Consider the following 22683-nt stretch of genomic DNA (forward strand, 5'->3'; position numbering starts at 1 on the left):
GTCATTTTGGGTCAAAACTGTTATTTTCGGTCATTAAAATTGATTTTTAACGGTTGAATCGGGTTTTTCTAATACAGAATTGAGTTTTTAATTTTACCTATATAAATATATATTATTATACATAATAAAAAATAAAATAAAATAAAATAAAAAAATTTATCAAAGGAGCAGGTGCACCGAAAGCAGATGATGCATTTTTTCTTCAAATCAATTCGGTGGTGATTTGGACGTACCTGTCATTGGCTATAAATAGCCAGTGACAGTGCGAGAGGAAAAAGGGAGGGAAGAGGAAAAAAAAAAAAGAAAAGAAAAAAAAGAGAGATTACATACATACTATTCAGTTTTGTTACTATTTCTTCACGAGAGTAGGATATTAATTTTTATTAAAAACAATATAAAAAATACCAAATATATCCTAACCGTTAGATCTAATAGTGTTTAGATCTGAACCGTTGATTTAAGAGTATACAATAGGGCTTACCACACCAGATTAAAACCCCAACACATCTCAGCCCTTGAAAATATCTGAGCTTTGATCCCGTTGCGCCACGTCACCCGGTGTACCGAGACTTAGGTGCACCGCGGCACACCGGATCACACCTCTGTTCATCCGGACCGTCCGATCAACCTGCAGATCGGGCCAATCACAGCCGCACGATCTTTCCATCAGAGATCCAACGGAGCACAAGCATCAACTGCACCGGTGTACCGTGCTAGTGTTCTCACCGTAGCAAAGCCCAGAGCATCTCTCTCCTCTCGCCGGCGACTCCCTCTCTCTCCTCCGATCTCCCATATCCGGCCACTACAAGCTTGAAAACCACCACAGAAAGGTCGCCTTCCTCATATAAAGCAAAACCCCCGCCGGTTTCAGCGTTTTCGCCGCTCCATTTAGCCGGAAAAGGGCCGCGATCGTCGGCTGCCACCGAAGCTTCAAACCGACGATTCTCCCTCGTCAGCCATCGACGGCCGTCAAGACCACCACCATCAGAATCCTCACCCTCAGATCTACCAGGATCGACCATCGGTTGGCCAGAAATCGCGCCGGAAAATCTCCCCGCGCCAACAGTAGCCGCGCGTGTGCCACACGCGCCGCCAGTGGCATTTTCGTAATTTTCAGAGAAATTCGAGGGTATTTCAGTATTTTACCTATACATTGACACTCAAGTAATTTTTTGGGTTTCTACTGGTATTTTTGATATTTTTTATATATAAATGCTTGTAAATTTTCTTGCATGTTGTAAAAAATACAAAAACCAAAGTCGACACGTCTCTTTTTTTAAAAGGACCGATGTCAAAAATGTAAATACCAAATATGGATTATGTCCATTATTTCTTTTGGTAACCCAAACGTAACTCTCCTTTTTAGGACAAACGTCAATATTTTAGACGAGTCTCCTAATTTTTAGGGACTGATGTCATTTTTAACGTGTCTCCTATTTTTAGGGACCGACGTTAACCATTTAAAAAAAACCAATTACCAATAAACCCAAAATATAATGGATTATATCCATTATTTCTTTTGGTAACTCAGACGAGTCTCCAATTTTTAGGGACTGATGTCATTTTTAACGTGTCTCCTATTTTTAGGGACCGACGTTAATCATTTACAAAAATTTACAAATAAGCCCAAAATATAATCGCATTTGAATCAAATAAAAACACACAAGTAAGGGTAACCTTTCTTTTGAAAGGATGTTTTAAGGGTGGTGTCTACCTTTCCTTAATCATAACTAACCCCGTACCCGAATCTCTGGGACCAGTGTCTAATTTGGGATTTCTAGTTCCCTCAAATTACTAGATGGCGACTCCAATAAAATCTTTGTTTCCCCCAATTGAGAAAAAAACCCTTTTTGTTAAATAAACAAAAAAAGCGGGAGCCGTCGCCCGACGTCGTGTATCGACAATGTCGTTGGTAAAAAAATTACTGATAAACACTGAATCACTGACCAACAGAATATTTCTATTAATAAAACTGTGAAATCTCGTGGATCATGAAAATATAGATATAATAGGCAAAGTCGTTAGGGCTGCATTATTTTGCATACATATAATCTGTGGTCTTGCTGAGTTTTGAGTCAAGAAAACTAAGTCTACGAACTATATTTTTTATTCATTATCCCTCACTCAATTTCTCATTTCCATTTTATTTTTCTATCCAACAATTTAATCATCGGTCCTTCTCGGCTCCAATTCAAACGTCGAGGAAAAGGCTGTTTTCTTTAAATATTCTTTTGACCAAATTACAGCCGGTCATTATACGAAAACTAAAGTTCAATTATTGGAGATTTTTTGTTTTTTGACACATTAAAATAAAGGGTAAAGTAAACACGGCTAAAAAAATAATTAAAAAACTAGCCTCGACTCATTTTGAATTTTAAGTTCTAAACCCCCCCCAACCCGCATCTCTCTCTACATCACCCATCTCTTTCTCCTTTTTGTTATATTTTTAGTTAATAATTGATGCTATGATTAACCCTAAGATATTAATAAATTATAATTGTATTTTGTTGTATTGTTTGAAAAAATATTTATAATTTAACAATATTATACTTTCATGATGGTATTATTGTCAACACTGACAATTGTATCACTTATAATAGAGGAAGTCATGAATTTCTAACTACTACACTCTACATTAAACAGGTCCCTTAATGAATTATCAAGAATATTATGTGATCAATTTGTCTAGAATATGTTTGATATAGAGTTGAAATTACTTGGAGGACGTTGCAAATTAGGGTTAGTCAAGCTTGTTATGTCGGTATACCAATCAGTAGTGACAAAAGTGTGAACTCAATGTTTGGTTTTGCGATGATCAATGAGATTAATATGCTAGAGCTCTACTTGAATAGTAGACATAGACAAGGAAGCTCTTCTAGTATGGAGTTGACATGATTTTCAAATAACTTTGAGAGAACCACACATGCATCACAAACAACTGGTCCATCTAGGTTAGGTGGTAATGTTAATAGACAAGTTTCGATGTAGAAAATCATTAATATGGAACCTCTGTTGGGCATGACATCTACTACATATTACTATGGATGATCTGAACCAAGTGATGATGAAGATGAGCATCATATTGATAGAGTTGTGGTTGATAGGGAAGATGAGGATGATGACAAACATGTCCTTAAGTTAGAAGAGTTGAGGTGATACTCCATATCCATACACGAGTGCTCCATACCCTTTTATGAGTTAGATAGATTATTAGATGTAGTTACATGTTATTATATGTTATGAAAAATATAAATACATGTATAGTTAGTTTAATTTTTTTTAATAAAATGTTATGTTGTGTTAATCGTTAGTCTAAATTTTTTATTTACGATTGAATATGTTATATGTTGCTTATGTGAATTGTGTTTTGATGCTGAAAAACTAGTTATTTGTGATTGTGCGAATTGAATTTTTTTTTTATTTGGCTTAAGCTGGAACCACAAAAAAAGTCTGTCTATGTTAGAGAAGTCGTAGATATTATCTTCAACATGCGAGTTGCAGCACAGACTGTATCTAGAAACTGATAGACTAGCTGCACATCACATTTTGAAAAATTAATTTTGAGCCTAACTATGTTTTTTTAGAAGGTTCAAAGGTAGGGTGATGAAGACCAAATGAAGATTGGTTGATGCTGAGAAAGAAACTCCAATCTTCTTTTTTTTTTTTAAATGATTTTTTATAATTGTAAAAAAGTAATATTGTTTGATATATATATAATAAAAAAATATTTAAGAAAAATACACTGATTCACCAACCAAGTTCACAGGAAAAGTTGATAGGAACTTTTGGATAATTAAAAAAGACTTTTTGGGTCGTGAAAAACAATTATATATATGTGTGCAAAGTCATTGCATGGCGTAATTATTACTTTGCCTTGGTTTCCATCCGTCTAGACACAACAGTTAATTAGCGAGTGGGGATATTCATCTTGAATAGTAAAAATAAAGCAAAGTCATTTCTTAAATTTCTCGGAAAAGTACTTTCCGATCAGAATACCGAACACTGCCTTAGTCAACTAAGGGACCGAGCTACTTGATATGCTATAAGATAGAATGCTATTTATTTATTTTAGAGGGAAGATAAGAATAATTTCACAGAATTACCATTAGTGCATATTTACCTTCATGTTTATCGCAATATTTTCAACACTGTAACTTGTTTATGCACTGTTCATGCTATAAAATTTGTGCATGAGTTTTCAATGGAGCTTTAAATCATAAAGTTCAAAAATTAAATTAAATTAATAAAATTGTTTAATATCAAAATCTTAAGTTTTATTAGCTAATTTAGCTACTAAAGGTTTTGTAATAAGTTCATGTCTTCAAGTTATTATAATTCAAAGAGCACAAATTTATTACCAGAACAATATGACCGTCCAAACACTTTAAATATGCTTTGTTTTTCACCATAGCCCAACAATTAAAAATGACACAGCATGGAAGCCAAAGCACAGCGCATCACATCACAAAACAACAACGCAAAACAGGTCCTTAATCAATTAGTCCAGGGGAAATGCAAGGCCCCTGATAATCCTTAATAAAGGTTTCAACTTTCAACTACTAAATCTTACCCGGGTGTTTGGAAACCAAATAACAAGTTCAACCTTGCCCATATCAATTCTGAAATACATTCTCTGTCATTTATTGTTATGCCATTATGTCCTGTACTCGGCGAATTTGGTAACATTTAGCATTTTTTTTGACGTGATAATTTAAAAAGTATAGTTACCACAAAACAAGCTACAAAGGAAGTTCGAATTACACATAGACTTGCTGCACATCACTCACATAGACTTGATCTCAACATATATGTTAATTTCGGAAATTAATTAATATTGCCGTGTACTCTTTACTCTTTTTTGGGTCGTGAAAAACGATATATAAGTGCAAAGTCATTAGTGCTTTCTTGCTTTTATTTTGAGTCAACAAGGAAAGTTGATAGGAACCTTACTTTCTGTAAGTAGTGATGGGAATACATATTGCTTTTTTGTTTTCATTTTAAAAAAACAACATATTACTAAATTAAGCATGATCGAAATTTGTCAAATATCTCTTTAACTATTTTTAATAGTAAAGGATTAATTAATTTTAAAAACAATTAGCAACCCCTGAAAAATATTTAATCTTTTTAGAAAATCAATATTGTTGTGTTCCTATTTTTATTCTCATCACTGAAGTGTTTGTTTGGAACTGTTATAACTTTTGTAATTTAAAATTTGTTAAATAACTATTTTGTTATTTTTAATACTAAAAGGATTATTTAATTTAAAAAATATTAGCAACCCCTAAAACTCTATTTAATCTGTTTAGGAAATTATAATGATTTTTTTAAGTTTATTTTTTTTTTAATTTTATCCACCCACGTATTGTTATTTTTTTTATTTTCTTCTATATGAGTTTTTTCTATGATATATAAGTGCAAAGTCATTAGTACCCATTGCTTTGCCTAATTATTACTTTGCCAAGAAATAACAATTCAGTTTGCACAATTTGAAGTCAACAAGGAATATATATCTTGTTTGATATACTTTGCCGCGTTTCCAACACTCACTCACTCACTCTTGTTGTTTCTTGAGATTTGATTTCGTCTTTACATGCTTTACACATCCTATGTCAGTCAGTATACAATCTAAGATTACTTTGTCTATAAATAATGTCTTTCTTCATTCCTCATCTCTCCCAAATATACTGCTAAATCCTGTAAGGCCAGCCAAACATGGGGTTTTCACCACTGTCCCTCTCCCAATCTCTCTCTTTCATTCTGTTTCTCTTCCATTTCCATTCAACAATTTCTTCTTCTCATTTCTGTGCTCTTCACCAAAGTTTTTCTTTGCTCCAATTCAAAGAATCCTTTTCCATTAATAGCTCTGCTTCAGTGCTTTGCCAGCATCCAAAGACAGAGTCATGGAAAGAGGGTACAGACTGCTGCTTGTGGAATGGGGTCACTTGTGACCTGAATACCGGGCATGTCACTGCACTGGACCTCTCTTGCAGCATGCTTTACGGCACCCTCCATTCCAATAGCACCCTCTTCTCCCTGCATGATCTTCAAAAGCTCGACCTCTCTGACAATCATTTCAATAGCTCCCATATTTCTTCTCGATTTGGCCAGTTCTCCAATCTGACACTTCTTAACCTAAATTACTCAGTCTTTGCAGGTCAAGTTCCGTCGGAAATCTCTCTTCTCTCTAAATTGGTTTCACTTGATCTCTCTAGAAACTTCTACGATCTAAGTCTAGAACCAATTTCTTTTGACAAGCTTGTTCGAAACCTAACCAAACTTAGAGAACTTGATTTGAGTTCAGTAGACATGTCACTGCTTGTTCCCGATTCCTTGATGAATCTGTCTTCTTCTCTGTCATCACTCAAACTCAATGACTGTGGATTGCAACGGAAACTCCCATCCTCAATGGGGAAATTTAAGCACCTGCAGTACTTGGATCTTGGAGGGAACAATCTTACTGGTCCAATTCCATATGATTTTGATCAACTCACTGAGTTGGTTTCACTTTATCTCTCTGAAAACTTCTATCTAAGTCCAGAACCAATTTCTTTTCACAAGATTGTTCAAAACCTAACCAAGCTAAGAGATCTCGATCTGACTTCTGTAAATATGTCTTTGGTTGCACCTAATTCCTTGACGAATCTGTCCTCTTCTTTGTCATCTCTTTCCCTCAGTGGTTGTGGATTGCAGGGGAAGTTCCCGGGTAACAACTTTCTCCTCCCAAACCTTGAATCACTGGATCTGTCATACAACGAAGGCCTCACTGGCTCTTTTCCTTCGTCCAATTTGAGTAATGTCCTCTCTCAGTTGCGTCTTTCTAATACAAGAATTTCAGTTTATTTAGAAAACGACTTAATCAGTAATCTAAAGTCATTAGAATATATGTCTCTTCGTAATTGTAACATTATAAGGTCAGATCTACCCCTGCTCGGTAATCTCACTCAGCTCATCATTTTAGACCTTTCAAGTAACAATTTTAGTGGTCAGATCCCACCATCACTTAGTAATCTCACACAGCTCATATATTTAGTCCTCTCAAGTAACAATTTTAGCGGTCAGATCCCACAATCACTTCGTAATCTCACACAGCTCACATTTTTAGACCTCTCAAGTAACAATTTTAACGGTCAGATCCCATCATCACTTGGAAACCTTGTACAGCTTCGTTCCTTGTATCTCAGTTCCAATAAATTGATGGGTCAAGTTCCAGATTCTTTAGGTAGCCTAGTCAATCTTTCAGATTTAGATTTATCAAATAATCAACTAGTAGGCGCTATCCATTCTCAATTAAATACTCTTTCAAATCTACAATATCTATTTTTATATGGTAACTTGTTCAATGGAACAATACCATCCTTTTTGTTTGCTCTTCCTTCTTTATATTATCTTTACCTTCATAACAATAATTTCATAGGCAATATAAGTGAACTCCAATACTATTCATTGAGAATCCTTGATTTGAGCAATAACTACTTACACGGTACAATCCCAAGTTCGATTTTCAAACAAGAGAACTTGCAAGTCCTTATTCTTGCGTCCAATAGTAAATTGACAGGTGAGATTTCTTCTTCTATTTGCAAGCTGAGATTCCTTCGGGTCCTGGACTTGTCCACCAACAGCTTGAGTGGTTCTATGCCACAATGTTTGGGGAACTTCAGCAGCATGCTCTCAGTATTGCATCTAGGCATGAACAATCTTCAAGGCACCATCCCTTCAACATTTTCAAAGGATAATAGCTTGGAATATCTCAGCCTCAATGGAAATGAAATAGAAGGGAAAATATCATCGTCTATCATCAACTGCACAATGTTGCAAGTTCTTGATCTTGGCAACAATAAGATTGAGGATACATTTCCTTACTTTCTAGAAACGCTTCCAAAGCTCCAAATTCTTGTCCTAAAATCCAATAAACTCCAAGGTTTTGGGAAGGGTCCGACTGCATATAATTCCTTCTCTAAATTACGGATTCTTGACATCTCTGACAACAATTTTAGTGGGCCATTGCCAACTGGGTATTTCAATAGTCTTGAAGCAATGATGGCCTCGGATCAAATCATGATTTACATGACAACAAATTACACTGGCTATGTCTATTCCATAGAAATGACATGGAAAGGTGTAGAAATTGAGTTTACGAAGATCCGAAGTACTATCAGAGTACTTGATTTGTCAAATAACAATTTCACCGGAGAGATTCCAAAAATGATCGGAAAGCTTAAAGCACTCCAACAGCTCAACCTCTCTCATAATTCCCTTACAGGTCAAATCCAATCATCATTAGGAAATTTGACCAATTTGGAATCATTAGATCTATCTTCAAATTTGCTTACCGGAAGGATTCCAACGCAGCTGGGGGGTCTAACATTTCTTGCAATCCTAAACCTTTCACATAACCAGCTAGAGGGGCGTATACCAAGTGGAGAGCAGTTCAACACCTTTACTGCAACCTCATTTGAAGGAAACTTGGGTTTATGTGGATTTCAAGTACTAAAAGAATGCTACGGTGATGAGGCACCATCATTGCCGCCATCAAGCTTTGATGAAGGAGATGATTCAACACTGTTTGGAGAAGGATTTGGATGGAAATCTGTGACAATGGGGTATGGATGCGGGTTTGTGTTTGGAGTTGCAACGGGATACATCGTGTTTAGAACAAGAAAACCTTCATGGTTTTTTAGGATGGTTGAAGATATATGGAATCTCAAGAGCAAGAAAACAAAGAAGAATGTTGGCAGATGTGGTGCTGGAAGAAACTAGATAATGCAATTAATATTTTCAAGTAAGTTTTGCGAGCATTTGAGTTTTCAAATTTTATGTTCACAGTTTATGGAGGCTATCTTTTCTCTACAATTTATTTGATCAGTCTTACCTTTCTAATTTTACAGTACAAACAAGATATCAAGTGGATTTGACATTTAAACAACACTAGAGTGGCAGATTCATGGTATTGGATTCCCTTTACAAACAAGATATCAAATGGTTTGGGTGTTGCTTCTGCGAAAAAGATTCCATGTATGTAATAGGTCAAGCAAGCAATAGCTTGTGTTAACTATAAAATCATTTATGTTTTATTGAGTTATGAACATTTCCTTATTCTTGATCACTTAATTGAGTCTCCCTTTCTGGGAGTATTTTGAGATTTATAGTGTTATGAACAAATTGCTCTACAAACCAGCGAGTAACTTGACAAATTCAGTTCTCATAACAACAGCAATATTTGCAAGCAAAATAAAGTAATTCTGATAACTTTTAACTCATAAATAACTATTAAAAGTGTAACAAACCCATCTCAACAGGTACAAACAATGTTCCACAACTCTTACACAGAGCCAAAATCATCAACAAAATCAGTCAACATTGGTGATAGGCAAGTTTATATCTAAAGCAAAAGAAAAGCTTTCGATTCATGCACTGAAATCGAAGAACTGAAAGCAAGCGTCATGTCCATTCATGCACTGAAATCGAAGAACTGAAAGCAGCAATCACTCCCCCATTTATCATTCATTTAACTATTCATTAGTGTCTGGATGAAAATGTTTTTTTCATTGGAGGGATAAAAAACATAAAATAAATCAATTTGTAGAGTGACTTTATAAGTGAACTTGAAAAGTTTGGTTTCGAATCCTAATTTCATCATAATAACCCCATTACAATCGATTTGATGTATTCAAAGTAATTTTGATATATTAAACAACTTTATTAGTTTGTCTTCCATTTGTCAGAGAACACAATGAGCACCACGTTGCAGGCGTCTGAACAAAGTCCACTGGCGTCTCCCACGCGCTAGCAGCCTCCCGCGTTCTCAGGTATATTTCAACGGAATTCGATCGCAAAGCAAAACAGAATCAGTTTATATATGATGCATGCAATAATGCTTACAATAACAGAATCAGTTAAAATTGCTAAGAAACTATACCATTCTAGTTAACATTAGACCCACTCCAAATACTTTTGACTAAGGTGTTCGTATAATTATAAATTTTAGTTTCCCAGAAACAAAAAACTTCAATATCATTGGAACTAACATACTTTTGTGCAGACAGCCCCCCTTCTACAAAGACTGGCTAAATCTCTATAATTCCATGGTAGCATCTGCTTAAGATTAGAACAAAACTCATAACCTGGGCACCAGAGCAAGAACTCAGAGGGAGTCCAACCATTCCTTCTATATATTTCATATCAATCTGCCTCCGAATATGTTCAGCATCCAAACCATCATTAGTATCTCTATGAATCCCTAAAACCTTGCCAAGGTGATGTGTAGCTGCCACCTCACGTTCAGAGCTATAGACTATGGTGGGTTCAGTATCAGCTGCCAGTTTTTCCAACCTTCCATTGACTTTGGCAATAGTTGAGTCCATAGAGTTGTCACTAACCTCCTTATCCATCTCTGTCAAACTGCCTCTGGCATTAAGAAACCTAACCTTATACTTCTTCCTCCTAGAAACAATTCCTAATGATACCTGAGAACGATCCTGTTTTCCACGCTTCTTTCTTCTCCCTCCTGCCAGAGAGTTGGTTTTTTTCCAAACTGCCGTAGATTTCATTGGAGTTCAGAAAATTTGTAGAAAAGGTATCTCGCTCTTACTGCACACCTGACACTTTCTTTCGTGTGATTAGGATTAAACTACCCTGCGTCTAACTTTATCTATAGCTCAGATTAAGGAGCTGACAACATGGTTTAAGATTTGGCAAAAACTCAAGAACTCATGAGAGACTGAAAGAAGCTGCAAGAGATATTGAGCTGAGATGGCTACCATCATAATCTGTGAGTAAATGAGTGACTAAATCAAAACCCCAACCATCAAAAATCTTAAAAAACAAATCAATAGCTGCCTAATTATTACTTTGCCTTGGTTTCCATCCAAGTTCCGATCGAAGACATGGAGGTAAAGGACAGACCAAATGAAGAGTGGTTCTCCCTTGTTTTTTTTTTATAATCATCGCTTGTTGATGCTGAAAGAGAGAACTTTTAGGACGACCAATCCCACAGCATCTAATTGAGTGCAAGAACCTTCAAACTCCATTAATTCTCCATTGTTTATCAGTTTTCTAGCAACTTTTCAATAAAGCTATGGCCAGAACGTGTAGACTGGATTGGATTGAAGTGGACATAAGAGGGTGAGGATGACTCTTTAACTCTGCATGCCCACTTGCTTAAGCTGTGAGTAAACTACGATCGTAAATTATTAAGAAGTTTTCTTCCGATGTTTTCTTGGAAATTACATTTTAGTGGGCAAATCAATCTTCGCATAAATTTCATTGATAAATACAATTTGGAAAAACATCTCTGAACATTCAAATTAAGCAGTCACGATTTTTAATATTTTTTTGTATTTTATTATAAATATTTCATGTAAAATTAGCATTCTTAATTATCTATATTATTATTATTTTTTATAAATATAGGTGTCTGGGTCAGTTTAGATGCACCTTTACTAATTTTATAGACCATGAAGTTAACAACCATGTAAATCTCTAATGACCCTAAAATTTATAATATTCAAATTAATAATTTCTAAAAAACAAATTTAAAATCTTACCAGCTAAACTATACTCCTCGTGTTATTTATTAGCACATGTGGTAGTGAATTTTAGCATATGTGGTAGTGAATTAAGGGACCTCTCCTCGTGTGGAAATATTCGCTGAATGAAATTAATCTTGCTGTACAACTGTGGAATGGATTGGACATAAAGAAGGTGAAAATGACTTTGTTTATCAATCTTTTATTTCAATTATGTATATATAATCCCATAATTTAAATTATTTTTTATTTAAAATAGAAAAAGGAAAAATCAAAGTATATAAAAAGATTGATAAGCAAGAAAAAGTATTTTTAAAAAACAAAATATTACTAAATTAAGCATGATCAAAATTTGTCAAATAACTCTTTAATTATTTTTAATAGTAAAAGGATTAATTAATTTAAAAACAATTAGCAACCCCTAAATAGATAGAAATCAATATTGTCATGTTCCTATTCTTATTCTCGTCGATGAAGTGCTTATTTGATATCATGGTAGCTTTTTTTTTTTAATTAATTGCTTAAAAAACATTAAATTAAATTTTTTTATGTGCTTTTTTTTATTTTGATGTGCTGATATTAAAAATTAAAAAATTTAAAAAAAATTAAATATATTTTTGATTAAAAAACATATTTAAAAAATATATTGCATATATGAATCACACACAAAGACTTTCGGGTCATGAGAAATGATACATGTGCAAAGTCATTAGTGCTCCATTGCTTGGATTGGATTGGACATATAAAGGTGAAGATGACTTTGTTTATCAATTTTTTATTTTAATTATGTATACATAATCCTATAGTTTAATTATTTTTTTATTTAAAATAGAAAAAGAAAAAATCAAAGTATATCAATTGAAGGAATGATAAGCAAGAAAAGTATTTAAAAAAAAACAAAATATTACTAATCAAATTTGTTAAATAACTATTTAGTTATTTTTAATACTAAAATGATTAATTAATTTAAGAAATATTTGCAACCTCTAAAACACTGTATATTTAATCCATTTAGGAAATAAATATTTATTTATTTTATTTTTTTATAATTTTGATTTATTTTTATCAAAAATTAAAAATACTATTTTAATACATTTTTAATTATAAAAGACCCAAAAAAATAATTAAACTGCTATACATTACGGAGCGCACACAAAGATCATGATATACAAGTACAAAGTCATTAGTGCAATAAACAACAATTTAGTTTGCGCAATTTGATAGGAACCTTCCACATTTCCATCGGTTTTTATTCATATTATGTTTTTTTAATTATTAAATCCTGGAAAAGGTAATTATGTTTCTAATGAAAACGTTTTTAATACTAATTGCTAGCAATGCCTTCATTAAATCCTGGAAAAGGTATTATTCATAAAGTATTGTAAATTGTATTAGATTGTCCAGAATTAAAATATTATTAGATACTAAAAAACCGAAGTCTTTTTCTCCTTTGATTCAAACAATCAAAGGATAAGCAAGAAAATTTAAATTAAGTAGTTCTGCTTTCAACATAAAAAAAAAAAAAAGCATGCATACTAAGTATATATTTAAATTTATAATTGATATAAAATCAAAAAACTTAGCATACATGCTAATATTAAAATTAACTATATTTAAATTAAAATTGAAAGAATGATAAGCAAGAAAATTAATTTTTAAAAATAACCTATTTACCATGTTTGTTGCACCATAAATATAAAAGCAAAACAAACACGCCGCGTTTCCAACACTCACTCACTCACTCTTGTTGTTTCTTGAGATTTGATTTCGTCTTTACATGTTTTACACATCCTATGTCAGTCAGTATACAATCTAAGATTACTTTGTCTATAAATAATGTCTTTCTTCATTCCTCATCTCTCCCAAATATACTGTAAGGCCAGCCAAACATGGGGTTTTTGTTAAATAATATTTATGTAGTCTTATTTATTAAGGGTAGAATAGTACTTTCAGTTTGACCTATATATACTTTATTTGTATTTAGGTTAACACAATGCATTCATAATAAACAGATTATTCAGAATTGTAGCCTCCTTTTTGTATTTGATCTCAATTACTTTAACATGGTATCAGAGCTGGTTTTATGGAACGAGGTTTAATCCCGAACACAGCTTCGCAATTATTTTGTCTATAAATTTTTTGGAGTGAGATTTTGTCTTCCGCTTCTGCAAAATTTGGTATTTCGTCAGTTTCTGCAATTATTTTGGTATTTCGTCTTCCCTTCAGCTTTTGCAATTTGGTAATTCCGTTCAGTTTCTGCAAATTTGTTTTGTGTTTTGGAGTAATCGTATAAGTTTGAGAAGATATTTGTTTAGTTTCTGCAATCTCTGTTCAGTTTTTGCAATTTGGTATTTTGTTTTCCGCTGCTTTTGCATTCTGGTTCTTTGTGATTGTTGATTATGGCTACTGAAAGAGATGATTCGCTTCAGTCTGTGAGTGTGAGGTTGGATGGGAAGAACTATTCGTATTGGAGCTATGTAATGAGAAATTTTCTTAAGGGTAAGAAGATGTGGGGATATGTTAGTGGAACTTATGTGGTACCTAAGAATACTGAAGAAGGAGATACTGTCTCGATAGATACATGGGAAGCAAACAATGCAAAGATCATTACTTGGATCAACAATTCTGTTGAGCATTCTATAGGTACACAGTTGGCAAAGTATGAGACAGCAAAGGAGGTTTGGGATCATCTGCAACGGTTATTCACGCAATCAAATTTTGCAAAACAGTATCAGTTAGAGAATGACATACGAGCTCTTCACCAGAAGAATATGAGTATTCAGGAGTTCTATTCTGCCATGACAGATCTTTGGGATCAATTGGCTCTTACAGAATCGGCAGAATTAAAAGCATGTGGTGCTTATATTGAACGTAGAGAGCAGCAACGATTGGTACAATTTTTAACAGCACTTCGCAGTGATTTCGAAGGACTTAGAGGTTCAATTCTGCATCGTTCTCCACTGCCCTCTGTTGACTCTGTTGTCAGTGAGTTATTGGCTGAAGAAATACGTCTTCAGTCTTATTCTGAAAAGGGAATTCTTTCTGCTTCGAATCCTTCTGTACTAGCAGTACCTTCTAAGCCATTCTCTAATCATCAGAACAAGCCTTACACAAGGGTTGGCTTCGATGAGTGCAGTTTCTGTAAGCAGAAAGGTCATTGGAAGGCTCAGTGTCCTAAGTTGAGACAACAGAATCAAGCTTGGAAGTCTGGCAGTCAGTCACAATCTAATGCTCATCGATCACCTCAGGGTTATAAACCACCACACCACAATACTGCAGCAGTAGCTTCCCCAGGCTCTATTACCGATCCTAATACTTTAGCTGAGCAATTTCAGAAGTTTCTCTCCTTGCAGCCACAAGCAATGTCCGCTTCTTCCATAGGTCAGTTGCCTCATAGTTCCTCAGGTATGTCACACTCTGAATGGGTCTTGGATTCTGGTGCTTCACATCATATGTCTCCAGATTCCTCATCTTTTACCTCAGTGTCCCCTTTGTCCTCCATTCCTGTTATGACTGCTGATGGCACTCCTATGCCCTTAGCAGGTGTTGGTTCTGTTGTCACACCTCACTTGTCTCTCCCTAATGTTTATCTTATTCCAAAACTCAAATTGAATCTTGCGTCTGTTGGTCAAATATGTGATTCTGGTGATTATTTAGTCATGTTTTCTGGTTCTTTTTGTTGTGTACAGGATCTGCAGTCTCAGAAGCTGATTGGGACAGGCCGTAGGGAGAATGGGCTATATATTTTGGATGAGTTAAAAGTGCCAGTTGCTGCTGCTGCTGCTGCTGCTGCTGCTACTGCTGATTTGTCTTCCTTTCGTTTGAGTCTTTCATCTTCTAGTTTTTATTTATGGCATTCCCGTCTAGGTCATGTTTCGTCTTCTCGTTTGAGATTTTTGGCATCCACAGGAGCTTTAGGAAATTTGAAAACTTGTGACATTTCTGATTGTAGTGGATGTAAACTGGCAAAATTTTCTGCTTTACCTTTTAATCGAAGTATTTCTGTTTCATCTTCACCATTTGATTTGATTCATTCTGATGTATGGGGACCTTCTCCTGTTTCCACAAAAGGAGGGTCTCGATATTATGTCTCTTTTATTGATGATCATACTCGTCTTTCTGGGTTATGGTGAAGGTAAAAAGGGGTATCGTTGTTTTGATCCAATAACTCAGAAACTTTATGTGTCTCGTCATGTTGTCTTCCTTGAGCATATACCTTTCTTTTCTATTCCATCCACTACTCATAGCCTGACAAAATCTGATCTTATTCATATAGATCATTTTTCTGAGGATTCTGGTAATGATACCTCTCCCTATGTTCGATCAATTTGTACTCATAACTCTGCAGGTACTGGTACTTTACTCTCTGGCACATCTGAAGCTCCATTCTCATCTACAGCCCCTCAAGCTTCATCTGAGATTGTGGATCCACCTCCACGTCAGTCCAGCCGCATTCGTAAGTCCACAAAACTACCAGATTTTGCTTATTCTTGTTATTCTTCATCATTTACTTCCTTTTTAGCTTCTATTCATTGTCTCTTTGAGCCCTCTTCCTATAAAGAGGCAATTCTTGATCCGCTTTGGCAGCAAGCTATGGATGAGGAACTTTCTGCTTTGCATAAGACAGATACTTGGGATCTGGTTCCTCTACCTCCTGGTAAGAGTGTTGTTGGTTGTCGTTGGGTGTATAAGATCAAGACTAATTCTGATGGGTCTATTGAGCGATACAAAGCTAGGCTGGTTGCAAAAGGATACTCTCAACAGTATGGTATGGACTATGAGGAGACATTTGCCCCGGTTGCCAAAATGACTACTATTCGTACTCTTATTGCCGTAGCTTCGATTCGTCAGTGGCATATTTCTCAGCTTGATGTTAAAAATGCATTCTTGAATGGAGATCTTCAAGAAGAAGTTTATATGGCACCCCCTCCTGGTATTTCACATGACTCTGGATATGTTTGTAAGCTTAAGAAAGCATTATATGGTCTCAAACAAGCACCTCGTGCTTGGTTTGAGAAATTCTCTATTGTGATCTCGTCTCTTGGCTTTGTTTCTAGCAGTCATGATTCTGCTCTTTTTATTAAGTGCACTGATGCAGGTCGTATCATTTTGTCTTTATATGTTGATGACATGATTATTACTGGTGATGATATTGATGGTATTTCAGTTTTGAAGACAGAGTTGGCTAGACGATTTGAAATGAAGGATTTGGGTTATCTTCGATATTTCCTAGGTATTGAGGTAGCATACTCACCTAGAGGTTACCTTCTTTCTCAGTCAAAATATGTTACAGATATTCTTGAGCGAGCTAGACTTACTGATAACAAGACTGTAGATACTCCTATTGAGGTCAACGCGAGGTACTCTTCTTCTGATGGTTTACCTTTGATAGATCCTACTTTATACCGTACTATTGTTGGGAGTTTGGTATATCTCACAATTACTCGTCCAGATATTGCATATGTTGTTCATGTTGTTAGTCAGTTTGTTGCTTCTCCTACTACTGTTCACTGGGCAGCTGTTCTTCGTATTTTGCGATATCTTCGGGGTACAGTTTTTCAAAGTCTGTTACTTTCATCCACCTCTTCCTTGGAGTTGCGTGCATATTCTGATGCTGATCATGGTAGTGATCCCACAGATCGCAAGTCTGTTACCGGGTTCTGTATCTTTTTAGGTGATTCTCTTATTTCTTGGAAGAGCAAGAAACAATCTATTGTTTCTCAATCATCCACCGAAGCAGAATATCGTGCCATGGCATCTACTACCAAAGAGATTGTTTGGCTACGTTGGTTACTTGCTGATATGGGAATTTCCTTTTCTCATCCTACTCCTATGTATTGTGACAACCAGAGTTCTATTCAGATTGCTCATAACTCGGTTTTTCATGAGCGCACTAAGCACATTGAGATCGATTGTCATCTTACTCGTCATCATCTCAAACATGGCACCATTGCTTTGCCTTTTGTTCCTTCTTCCTTGCAGATTGCAGATTTCTTTACCAAGGCGCATTCCATCTCTCGTTTTCGTTTTCTGGTTGGCAAACTCTCGATGCTTGTAGCTGCCGCATCGTGAGTTTGAGGGGAGATGTTAAATAATATTTATGTAGTCTTATTTATTAAGGGTAGAATAGTACTTTCAGTTTGACCTATATATACTTTATTTGTATTTAGGTTAACACAATGCATTCATAATAAACAGATTATTCAGAATTGTAGCCTCCTTTTTGTATTTGATCTCAATTACTTTAACAGTTTTCACCACTGTCCCTCTCCCAATCTCTCTCTTTCTTTCTGTTTCTCTTCCATTTCCATTCAACTATTTCTTCATCTCATTTCTGTGCTCTTGACCAAAGTCTTTCTTTGCTCCAATTCAAAGAATCCTTTTCCATTAATAGCTCTGCTTCAATTCGTTGCCACCATCCCAAGACAGAGTCGTGGAAAGAGGGTACAGACTGCTGCTTGTGGGATGGGGTCACTTGTGACCTGAAAACTGGGCATGTCACTGGACTGGACCTTGCTTGCAGCATGCTTTACGGCACCCTCCATCCCAATAGCACCCTCTTCTCCCTGCATCATCTTCAACAGCTCGACCTCTCTGACAATGATTTCAATAGCTCCCATATTTCTTCTCGATTTGGCCAGTTTTCCAATCTGACACTTCTTAACCTAAATTACTCAATCTTTGCAGGTCAAGTTCCGTCGGAAATAATTCACCTCTCCAAATTGGTTTCACTTGATCTCTCTCAGAATGACGATCTGAGTCTAGAACCAATTTCTTTTGACAAGCTTGTTCGAAACCTAACCAATCTTAGAGAACTCGATTTGAGTGATGTAAACATGCCACTACTTGTGCCCAGTTCCTTGATGAATCTGTCCTCTTCTCTGTCATCACTGAAACTCAATTACTGTGGATTGCAAGGAAAACTCCTATCCTCAATGGGGAAATTTAAGCACCTGCAGTACTTGGATCTTGGAGGGAACAATCTTACTGGTTCAATTCCATATGATTTTGAGCAACTCACTGAGTTGGTTTCACTTGATCTCTCTATAAACTTCTATCTAAGTCTAGAACCAATTTTTTTTGACAAGATTGTTCAAAACCTAACCAGGCTAAGAGATCTCATTTTGGGTTATGTAAATATGTCTTTGGTTGCACCTAGTTCCTTGACGAATCTGTCCTCTTCTTTGTCATCTCTTTCTCTTTGGGGTTGTGGATTGCAGGGGAAATTCCCGGGTTACATCTTTCTCCTCCCAAACCTTGAATCACTGGATCTATCATACAACGATGGCCTCACTGGCTCGTTTCCTTCGACCAATTTGAGTAATGTCCTCTCTCGGTTGGATCTTTCTAATACAAGAATTTCAGTTTATTTAGAAAACGACTTAATCAGTAATCTAAAGTCATTAGAATATATGTCTCTTCGTAATTGTAACATTATAATGTCAGATATAGCCCTGCTTAGTAATCTCACACAGCTCATCAATTTAGACCTCTCAAGTAACAATTTTAGCGGTCAGATCCCATCATCATTTGGTAATCTCACACAGCTCACCTATTTAGATCTCTCAAGTAACAATTTTAGCGGTCAAATTCCAGATTCTTTGGGTAGCCTAGTCAATCTTTCATATTTAGTTTTATCAAATAATCAACTAAGAGGACCTATCCATTCTCAATTAAAAACCCTTTCAAATCTATTGGGTCTAAGTTTATATGGTAACTTGTTCAATGGAACAATACCATCCTTTTTGTTTGCTCTTCCTTCTTTGTATTATCTTGACCTTCATGACAACAATCTCATAGGGAATATAAGTGAACTCCAACACTATTCATTGATTTACCTTGATTTGAGCAATAACCACTTGCATGGTACAATCCCAAGTTCGATTTTCAAACAAGAGAACTTGCGAGTCCTTATTCTTGCGTCCAATAGTAAATTGACAGGTGAGATTTCTTCTTCTATTTGCAAGCTGAGATACCTTCGGGTCATGGACTTGTCCAACAGCAGCTTTAGTGGTTCTATGCCACTATGTTTGGGGAACTTCAGCAACATGCTCTCGGTATTGCATCTAGGCATGAACAATCTTCAAGGCACCATCCCTTCAACATTTTCAAAGGATAATAGCTTGGAATATCTCAACCTCAATGGAAATGAATTAGAAGGGAAAATATCACCGTCTATCATCAACTGCACAATGTTGGAAGTGCTTGATCTTGGCAACAACAAGATTGAGGATGCATTTCCCTACTTTCTAGAAACGCTTCCAAAGCTGCAAATTCTTGTCCTAAAATCGAATAAACTCCAAGGTTTTGTGAAGGGTCCAACTGCACATAATTCCTTCTCTAAATTACAGATTCTTGACATCTCTGACAATGGTTTTAGTGGGTCATTGCCAATTGGGTATTTCAATAGTCTTGAAGCAATGATGGCCTCAGATCAAAACATGATTTACATGAAAGCAACAAATTACTCTAGCTATGTCTATTCCATAGAAATGACATGGAAAGGTGTAGAAATTGAGTTTCCAAAGATACAAAGTACCATCAGAATACTTGATTTGTCAAAAAACAATTTCATTGGAGAGATTCCAAAGGTGATCGGAAAGCTTAAAGCACTCCAACAACTCAACCTTTCTCATAATTCCCTTACAGGTCATATCCAATCATCATTAGGAAATTTGACCAATTTGGAATCACTAGATCTATCTTCAAATTTGCTTACCGGAAGGATTCCAACGCAGCTGGGGGGTCTAACATTTCTTGCAATCCTAAACCTTTCACATAACCAGCTCGAGGGCGTATACCAAGTGGAGAGCAGTTCAACACCTTTAATCCAAGCTCATTTGAAGGAAACTTGGGTTTATGTGGATTTCAAGTACTAAAAGAATGCTACGGTGACGAGGCACCATCATTGCTGCCATCAAGCTTTGATGAAGGAGATGGTTCAACATTGTTTGAAGATGGATTTAGATGGAAAGCTGTGACAATGGGGTATGGATGTGGGTTTGTGTTTGGAGTTGCAACGGGATACATCGTGTTTAGAACGAAAAAACCTTCATGGTTTTTTAGGATGGTTGAAGATATATGGAATCTCAAGATCAAGAAAAAAAAAAGAAGAATGTTAGCAGATATGGTGCTAGAAGAAACTAAATAATTCAATTGATATTTTCAAGTAAGTTTTGCAAGCATTTGAGTTTTCGGATTTAATGTTCACAGTTTATGTTAGGCTATATTTTCTCTACAATTTATTTGATCAGTCTTACCTTTCTAATTTTGCAGTACAAACAAGATATCAAGTGGATTTGACATTAAAACAACACTAAGGTGGCAGATTCATCGTATTGGATTCCCTTTCCCTTTTTCTTTTTTTTACTTTCAAGGTTACTTTTACGAAAAAGATTCCATGTATGTAATAGGTCAAGCAAGCAATAGTTTGTGTTAACTATAAAATCATTTATGTTTTATTGAGTTATGAACATTTCCTTATTCTTGGTCACTTAAATAAATCTCCCTTTCTGGGGGTATTTTGAGATTTAGAGAGTTATGAACAGATTGCTTTACAAACCTACGAGTGCAAGCAAATTAAAACAATTGTTATAAAGTTAAAAGAACAACACTCGACTGACTGATGGATTTAGTTCTTATAACAGCAGCAATATTTACAAGCAAAATAGAGCAATTCTGATAACTTGTAAGTCATAAATAACTATTAAAAAGTGTAACAAGCCCATCTCAACAGGCACAACTCTTACACAGAGCCAAAATCAGTCAACATTGATGATTTAGAAAATCAAGATAGGTATTGATACCATGTTAAGAGCTCTAGGCTACAGCAAATCTACAATCCTAAGTCGCCTAAAAACAACATATTCTACTTAGAACATTTCAGAATAGGAAAAACATTAAAATAATTTAAAATACAATTTCTCATGGCCTGACATTAAGAAAAAACAGATGAATATTTCAAGGGTCTTGATTATCCAACTGAAGATTCAAGATTTGAGATACTGCGAGTTTAGAGAGCTTATTAGTTGCGGCTTGAACCTGATAGTCATCTGACTGCCTTGGCCACTCATTTCCAGCAACCCTAGTCTTAGTTGATGTGCCAAGAACTCTCTGCAAGTCTGACTACGACAATGGCCTTGAACCTGATAGTCATCTGAGGTGCCTGAGAAAGAATCACGCTGTAGAAACTCAATAAAGGGTTAAAAAATCGACAACAAGCTCAAACAATGGAAAGATAAAATCCTCATGGTAATATTTTTTACACCAATAGCTATCCCTTGTAGTCCATAAAAACACTTTGTTTAATTTCTCAGAGTTCTCATGAGGGATACATAAAAATACCACACAACAACAAAAATACCAATATTGCGATCATTTTGCAATCTCATTCATCGGAGTAAGATCCATTAGATAAGCAAGCTACATTGCCTAATTTTTTTAAGTTAATAGAGCATCAAACAAAATCTTGCTGCTAATAAAGATCTTCAACAAGGACAAGTTAGGAATGTTCAATCTTAGTTAGGAATGTTCACAAAGTGCTACCTTGCTTTCATTATCAGAGTGAAACTAAATTTTCCTCAACATGATCGGTGGGTGACAGCAAGTTCTAGAATAACAAGGCAATAATTTTAAATCATTATTTTGCTAAATGCAAGACAAAGCTCAAGCACATGAGGCAATTCAAATGCGATCTATACTCACCAAGATTTTGTGCATTGCCCACTTGCTCATCAGATTAGAGATCCTCACATTTATACAAACAACTCCAGACTCTTTGGCAATAGCTGATGTAAAGCATGGTCTTCCCGGTGCCTGGAGGTCCATATAACAATACCCCTTTTTGTGGACCAAGAAGTTTCCCATGTGAGAAGAGCTCAGGTTTCTGCAGAGGAAGAATCACCAGTTCATACAAACCTTGCTTGATAGATTTCAATCCTCCAATTGATTCTAAACCAACCATAAATTCTAAACCCTCTATTCCAATCAATTATATTTTCAACATGAGAACATGGCCACATTGGATAGTGTTTAGGAGTTAGGCTTGATTATTACAAAGCAGTTCAAATCTTCCACAAAGCAATGGCAATCAGAAGGTTTCATAATTAAGAAGTTGGTTTTTTATCCAAATTTCATCATGCATAGAAAGAACTAA

General features: G+C 35.5%; 3 protein-coding genes across 6 annotated transcripts in view; all 3 read left to right on the forward strand.

Annotated features, from left to right (window-relative positions):
- The first annotated feature begins 5680 nt into the window (after positions 1-5680).
- LOC18110779 (receptor-like protein 9DC3) overlaps positions 5681-22683 on the forward strand; it is a 46183-nt gene continuing 29180 nt past the window's right edge. Inside the window, exon 1 of one of the 3 annotated variants that reach the window (XM_052445970.1) lies at positions 5681-6183. In XM_052445970.1, the coding sequence (XP_052301930.1) occupies positions 5716-6183 (468 nt within the window). In that variant the 5' untranslated portion in view covers positions 5681-5715. Of the gene's footprint in view, positions 6184-6294; positions 8242-22683 lie in introns of those variants that run through there. The other 2 variants (XM_052445971.1, XM_052445972.1) reach the window with 2 other exon arrangements.
- Positions 13874-15332, forward strand: LOC127904092 (uncharacterized). 2 transcript variants are annotated; one of them, XM_052445976.1, is made up of 2 exons: positions 13874-14909; positions 15218-15332. In XM_052445976.1, exons 1-2 carry the CDS (start codon positions 13928-13930, stop codon positions 15253-15255), a joined length of 1020 nt encoding a protein of 339 aa, XP_052301936.1. In that variant the 5' UTR covers positions 13874-13927; the 3' UTR covers positions 15256-15332. The 2 variants fall into 2 exon arrangements, with proteins under 2 accessions (XP_052301936.1, XP_052301935.1); XM_052445975.1 differs by having other exon boundaries at positions 13874-14933; positions 15218-15320.
- On the forward strand, positions 19112-21061 carry LOC127904093 (receptor-like protein 11). Its single transcript, XM_052445977.1, has 2 exons — positions 19112-20697; positions 20805-21061. The coding sequence occupies exon 1, from the start codon at positions 19514-19516 to the stop codon at positions 20405-20407; it is 894 nt and encodes a 297-aa protein (XP_052301937.1). The 5' UTR covers positions 19112-19513; the 3' UTR covers positions 20408-20697; positions 20805-21061.

This window comes from Populus trichocarpa, chromosome 12 (genome assembly GCF_000002775.5).
Source record: "Populus trichocarpa isolate Nisqually-1 chromosome 12, P.trichocarpa_v4.1, whole genome shotgun sequence".
NCBI classification, from domain to species: Eukaryota; Viridiplantae; Streptophyta; class Magnoliopsida; order Malpighiales; family Salicaceae; genus Populus; species Populus trichocarpa.